The following is a 7,091-nucleotide window of genomic DNA, read 5'->3' as shown; positions in this document are numbered from 1 at the left end:
TGGAAGGAGAAGGAAAATAGCAGGTGAATCGTTATATCGTTATTCCTCTCAAAGAGTGCTATGTCAGAGTTTCCCTGCAATTTTGTGTACTTCTACCCTACCCAGGGTGAAAAAGGGACTTTACACGGATCATTGCAATTTGTGTACTCCCCTATCTTTTTTCTTCGAGTACAGATCTAGATATAGATAGTTAGACTAATTTTTGCAAGATACATATCCATATCGATACATCAAAGTATAACTATGGATACTAGATTAGAGATTCATCTTTTACATCATTATTTTTATAATATTTTAAATTAATGATATGCATATATTGATTTGAATATATTTTTTAATATACATTAATATAGACTAGTCGGACGCATATATAAATTTAAATATCAAGATGGATAGAAAATCTCAATCCCATATCCGATACCGTTTTCACCCAATCCCCACCCTTGTGCATTTTTATTCGGAATAAAATGTGGTCACTCTTTGGCACTATAAAAGATGCAGCGTCGTGGAATATGTGTAATATCTTCTTCCATCTATGATAAGATGAAGTAACTTTGTGGCAGTTTTATGTCTCCTACGAAGTAGCAAGCATTTAAACAACCACATATGACAATAAAGGCTGAAAATAGAGAAGCCACTCATTTCGATGCTTGTCAGTTAATAGCCTGTTGCAACATACAATTGGATACGAAAAGCGTCCTTCTGTGGCTCCTTAAAAATTAAAGGAACCTTTTTGCTAATGCTAACAAAGCAAAAGCAAATAGTTGGTGTCAGAAAACTGGTTCTTTTTACACTGTCACTAGCTTTTTCCCATGATACATTTAACAAGATCTAGGATGCGAAAATAATGATAAAAGAGAGCAGAGTGTTCGCCCTCTAATCCCTCCCTGCTATAGCGATTGCTGCCTGTTAGATTGTTGCAAGGACTTCCACCAATTACAAGGTCGAAACCACCAAACGTGTTAATCATCTGCTCAAGTCTGTCACTGCTGACTTGCTGCACGTCAGGAATCTCGATCAGTTTCCCTTTTTGATTTGTCTGCTCCCACCAACTCCTAAGAACGGTTCTGTTTATTTCAGATATTTCAACAGAAACAACAGCCTTCATGTGTATTCCCAGCCGATGCAGAGCTACCTCAGCACCGCCAATGCCCGAGAAAAGAGAAAGCACCGTCATACCATTTGGAAACATCTCCTTTAACACAGAAAGATGGTACGCCACTGTGTCTACCTGGAAGGAATTTCCTAAGGATCGGTATCTCTCCGTCCGGCTAACCCCTCTTGTGTGATTTCTGGGAAAGCCCAACAGGTACTCTATCTCATCTGGTTCTAGGGGTGCAACCTTATGCAGTCCAACCCAAACAAGATTCCATTTCCTGCATTCCTCAAGAACATATTTCTGGACTTTTGGAGGAGGTGGATCACCAGAAGCGGAAAGCGCACATCGGATCCTCTCGGTCAGTTTTGCACTTGCAATGCAAGTTTGCAGGCAATTCAATTGTGTCCTCTGATCCCAGGATGGCCACCACTTCCTTGTCAGTGGAAAAGCATCATGTATGGCCTTTGGTGGCATTGGAATGAGCGGAAACCTATCCTCCAATGGAAGGTTGTGGATGTACCCTCTCTTCCGGGCAGCAGCGCAGAAGTATTTGGAGTCGACAAATTCTGGCTCTATATCATAGAGAAACCGAGAGATAGTTGCCCAAACACCCTTTGGTGCTAGAGCCACATTTTCATAGTAGAAATACGGTGGACCTATAGCTGCCTCAGGTAGCCTTCTGTTTACCACCCGCATCCTTTCATTTGGAAGACCAAATCCAACCATCGGATTAGGAAGAAAAACCATTTCACCATCAAATGAGACCTTTTTGACAGAATCTCTCTGACCTGGATAGCATCTTCTTTTATTGTATCCATTCTCAGTGAACTTCTTCCTTTTGGTGACTCTAACTGAATTATAGCCATAGCTTTGCGAAGGCTGTGGCACACAAATATGAATGAGAATTTACTGATTCCGTAAAACTCAACAATCTGATCACAACAGAAAATCACAGATTTAGGGGTTACCTCATATTCAGTTGAGCTTGAAGCAGTAGATTCCCCGAAACAGCCATCACGTTCTGCCGTCTGTGCAGCATATATGGAATCCGCTAGCTCTGAAATAGGTGCATCTTGACCTGAGGCAAATGAAAACATAAGATCAGATCCAGGTAATTCTACATAAAGCACTATATATGTATGATATATTTGCAGGAAAGCTCTCTGTAATTGCTACTCCCAGTACCAATTTTTATTGAGAAGGTCTGAGTGCTAACATTAATATCATATGAAAAAGATATTACCCTAAAAATATTTCATGAACATTTTAAACAAAAATCTGAAAGATAAAGGTACCCCTAACATAATTTGTTCCCTAAATTCCCTTCTCTCTTTTTTTTCCTCTTTAAGATTCCAGATATAAAGTTTGTGCAGGGCATTTTCATTGTTCAGAAGTAGATGAATATGCCTGAGTAAAGACAAACTTTGCTCGATAAGTGCTAAAGAATGAGATAATCTTCTTTGAACAGCACCAAAGGAGATCAAAAATGGCCAGATGAAATATAAGAAAACTATAAAAATAGCAAACCAGGCCATCAACTGAAGGACCAAGGTTTCTACCGGAATAAAAAATGAAGCACAAAATTCAAGCTGATACAATTAGGTAGTAAAGAAAGACTACCTTCCATTCCATCAACCTAAATGGATAACAAAACTTTTCAGATTGTTAAAACCCAATATGTCATCCTCAGATGAACCTAGGTATAACAAAAAAAAGCAAACAAAACATACCTATGTTACAAGCATAAGTTCTGGCTATTTTTGTGACATTTTAGTAATAACAAGATAAAAATTGAATTTCCTTATTAGACATATCTTTCCCTGTTCCAAGTACTGCCTGTTGAATAAATGGGATATCCATTAAAGCTGCAGGAACAGAGCATAAAGAGTTGACATATATGCTGATGCAAGCAACCACGTGTAACTTAAAATAGTCATTCTTAACGAACAGAACTTGCATTAATGCAAGAACATAACATAATCTTATGTTCCCATTTATGTTACAAAATAAAGGGATAATTACAACTAGACTTTCTGAACTATTTCCACATAGACCATCTAATCTATTTTTCATGACACATTTATCCCCTTAACTATCAAAAACCTCCAAAATACCCCTTCCAACAGGTCTTTCCATTAAAAAAAAATAACATGTGAGTGTCATATAATCAATTTTATGAACCATTTTACTCTTATTTTAGAAGGAAAAAAAGAGCAAAGTTGAGGGTAAATTGACTATTTGATGTTTTCTGTTGACACTGTCAGGAGGGTAAGACATTTTTCATAGTTTAGGAGGTCAATATATACCAAAAAAAGATGATGTGATGCATATGGAAATCGACAATAGTTCACTGGGCCTTATTATTCCCAAAATAAATAACTAGCATAGCCAGACCATGCTAGTCAACAGCAACATCCCATTTAATAGGTATCACAAAAAGATTTGATTCACAAGTAAACCCTAAGTAACAAATTTAATGGAAATAGGAACAAAAAATAGCAAAATATATATTTAAATGCTCGAGCATAACTATTCATGCCAAGTGAATCATAGTTTTACATTGTGAAGACTGGAAAGTGGAAACAATATTTAGCATTTCATAGTCCTCAAAAAGAAAATCAATTCTACTGGAGTCAAGCATTGAATAAAATTAACCGCCCAAATTTTTTTCAAAAAAAAAAGTGATGAGTAAGCACATGCAGACAAGTTTAAACACTGCATCTAATGATTAAATGCAGGAAAGTACCACATCTATCAATGGCTGAAGCTGCCTCATCTGTGGTGAAACCCATCTCCACTAATGTCCACAATTTCTTATCTTTATCAGAGAATTCTTCAACAAAATCCTGTAAATAATCAGAGTAACATTTAAATCTCTAAAAAAATTTATTTTAGATCTTGAGAAATAGCCTAATTTCTTGAGTTAATACTAGCCAATTTGAATCTATTCCTATGATTGCACACAAAGTTGCAGACTTGCAAAACCACCTATTTAAGTATATCACTCACTGGTAAGCCGAATCAACATAAATTTGCAGCCTTCAGGAAAAAAATCTTTGTTTAAGAGGTTTACTAAGTATGGAAACCCCTTCATAGTTTAGATGGAGAACCCTTTGTAGGCAAGGGACTAATTACTAATCATCCTTGCAGAAAAAGGAGAATTAAATAACTTCTGTGATATTTACATCACCAAAAACACTTGCTAACTAGGATAACATATTTTATGAAATCCTAGCTTACCCAAAAAAAGTCACCCTAAGTAGGCAAGCAAACAATTACTTAATACCACGCAGAAAAGTTAAATGCTCAAACAAACAAATTGAAGAAGAAATTCTTATCCGAATATCTTCACAGACCAATATTGAACCTTTTTACATGTATGTACAGATTACGTTGGCAAGATAATTCCAAGAGGCAAGTAAATACTAAATAACTTCCTCCAAGAGCATAAAGATGAAATACCTTATCTTCAAAGTCTTCCATGTCAGAAGAATCATCATCCCAGATCTCCTTATCACTTCCTGAAGGGCAAACACCAGGAGAACGTTCACTTTCTGAAGGAGATTTATCTATCGCCTGCACATTGCAACATGCTTCATAAAACATATATATCTTCGTAGCCTGAACACTTTCAATGTGCTAACTATAAAGTGCCACATATGCTCTTACTGTCAAACATATAGCAGAATTCAATTCCGTGGCTCTAAGACCAATAATATAACTACGCTGATATATTTCAGTAAGACAGTGCAAATACTCACAGCATATGTAAGCAACAATTCCAATATGGCTTCTGAATCTCCTTCTCCTGCAATCTCACAGAGCATGAGCATCTTCTTATAAGATGCAAGGTAGCAGCAAAGGTAGGACCTAAAAACAAATGAGTAATGCAGAAAGAACATACAAGCAACACAAAAAAGTACAAACCATTATCCTTAATTGCTTTAGCAACCATCTTCTCGGAGAAGCCCATAGCGACAAAATGTGCCATCAAATTAGAATGAGATGCTCCCCTCTCACAATCCTCCATTGTATACAAAATTTCAGTCAAGAAAGAATGTTACAGTATGACATACTTCAACAAGAACCAAGTTTTACAAAAAGTAGTTGAGTCAGCTTTATGAACAATTTACAATAGAAATGGCATTCAAGCACATTAACAGTTGACAATTCAAGTAAATTTGGTACCTCAGTAACCTCTATAAGAATTGTTTGATTGTAAAGAACGGGACTCAGACTGAAAATACGATATTCTAGGAAATGGAGAGAACGGGAAAGAAAAGCCATCAATAAGACAAGAAAGTGAGGAAAGATTCTCTCCATAGGTTGGAGGTGTAGATTTAAGAGAATGGCTCAAGCTATTTTTTCATCCAAACTCCCAAATAAAAGGAGAACGCATTAGTACCAAAAAGTGGCATCTCCAGATAATAATATATTTTTTGTGCATATCAAGGTATGAATTTTATAAAAATGGAGTCAGAAGGGTACTAGAGAGGCATGGTTGTGTCTCAGCCAATATTGTTGGAGAATCAGCACAATATTCATCGATTAAGAGGAACAGGAGGAAGGAAGAACAGCAGATTTACGGGCGTGATAATGGTTAGGAAATAGACCGATTTAATCTTTTTCGTATCCACTCTCCTCCAAATAAAAATCGACTGTAAATTAAAGTAGCTAGCACCCAAAAAATCACTTTCCGCAACGAAACGCCCCCAATCCAGAGAAAGAGATCGCTACCTTCTTCGACGGCCCCACTTCCGAAGAAGTGGGAGCGTCGGGAGCCGGCGGCTGCCCCTCCTCTCCCGCATCGTCGCTCTCCCATTGGAACTCGTCAACGCCGTCGCTGTCACTAGTCCAATCCTACAACATCCCAGGAGAAAACCAAAACCCTATTTCACCATTTAACCGAGAAATTCCAAACGCAAATGCCGATGGATTAGAAACCGAAGAAAAGGAGCAGCATTTTACGTACCATTCCGATGCGAGAATCTTCCAAAACCCCCTTCTGATTACAACAGCAGCAGCCTACCGGATCAAGAATCCAAATCACTACGACAACCAAACAACATCGATCGGCGAACGCCCAACGGAGCAAAAGTCGTAGGGCTTCTCGGACTACCACAGCGGAGGATTATATTCTTCCATGGTTGTAGACCAAGAACGAGTTAGAGATGGAGATAGAAAGAAATAGCGAGCGAGAGAGAGAGAGAGAGATAGAGAGAGAGAGAGAGCGAGGGAGAAAGCGAGGAAGGAGAATAAATGAAATAAAAATGAAGAAAGGAGGAGAGATGAGGAATAAAACCTCGCTTTATTCTATCGCCACGAGCATGAGAGTTATTAGTTACTCGATTCTTGGCGACTGGCTCGAAGGGCATGATGGTAATTTCACCCTCCCCGTCCTCCTATTCTGGTTGGTAAAATTCGCCAGAAGAGGAGGAGAAGGGAGGGGAGGCGAGGCGGGCGAGGCCGGAAAGCGAGAGGGGAGAGAGCACGTAAAAGAGAGCGCAAGGCGAGTTTGTTTGGGATCCTCTGCAGGGTTGTTAATATAAACGAGCGTACGAACCGTCATAACTGGACCACAACGGGGGCCCACATGCTTGTACCCAATGGATCCTGAGCCAGATACACGCAGAGCTGCAGAAGATCCTGACTTGGAAGTTCTGAGGCCTAGGGCGCCGAGTCCACCATTGCTTGTCCCTTGATTGCTCGGATGATTGACACGTGTTTTAAGAATAAAGGAAATGCTTCTGACACTAAAAAAGAAACCCAAAAATCTCACCCTAGGCATAGAACAGTGCATACCAGCAAATCTCCCCGGAGGTGTCTTGCGTACTAAAGAGGATTTATTTGTTTTGGGTGTATTCGTGGGTGTCCAAAACATTGCTCTTTTGATATAATATTAGTGTTAATACAGCTGGCCACCACTAAATCTATTTATTGTCACGTGCTGTGCATGTGATTGATACATGACTGACATATGATATGACAACTC

The 7,091-nt window shown here is 38.7% G+C and overlaps 1 protein-coding gene across 1 annotated transcript; it reads right to left on the bottom strand.

Annotated features, from left to right (window-relative positions):
- Positions 1 to 620: 620 nt before the first annotated feature.
- LOC140793528 (DNA (cytosine-5)-methyltransferase DRM2-like) lies at positions 621 to 6,567 on the bottom strand. Its single transcript, XM_073145047.1, has 9 exons — positions 6,402 to 6,567; positions 6,072 to 6,237; positions 5,837 to 5,959; positions 5,027 to 5,123; positions 4,861 to 4,907; positions 4,562 to 4,675; positions 3,846 to 3,945; positions 2,068 to 2,177; positions 621 to 1,978 (listed from the first exon to the last, which is right to left on the bottom strand). Exons 2-9 carry the CDS (start codon positions 6,072 to 6,074, stop codon positions 800 to 802), a joined length of 1,773 nt encoding a protein of 590 aa, XP_073001148.1. The 5' UTR covers positions 6,075 to 6,237; positions 6,402 to 6,567; the 3' UTR covers positions 621 to 799.
- Positions 6,568 to 7,091: the final 524 nt, after the last annotated feature.

The sequence above is a fragment of the Typha latifolia genome, chromosome 8 (assembly GCF_019914945.1).
Source record: "Typha latifolia isolate L0001 chromosome 8, TyphaL0001v2, whole genome shotgun sequence".
NCBI classification, from domain to species: Eukaryota; Viridiplantae; Streptophyta; class Magnoliopsida; order Poales; family Typhaceae; genus Typha; species Typha latifolia.
This window is presented reverse-complemented; position numbering and strand designations above follow the sequence as displayed.

Bases quoted from the DNA above. Each gene is read 5' to 3' on its own strand.
- LOC140793528 (XM_073145047.1), bottom strand. The intron at 4,676-4,860 runs GTGAGTATTTGC...TGCAATGTGCAG, and splicing joins AATTGTTGCTTACATATGCT to GCGATAGATAAATCTCCTTC. The intron at 1,979-2,067 runs GTAACCCCTAAA...TGTGTGCCACAG, and splicing joins CAAGCTCAACTGAATATGAG to CCTTCGCAAAGCTATGGCTA.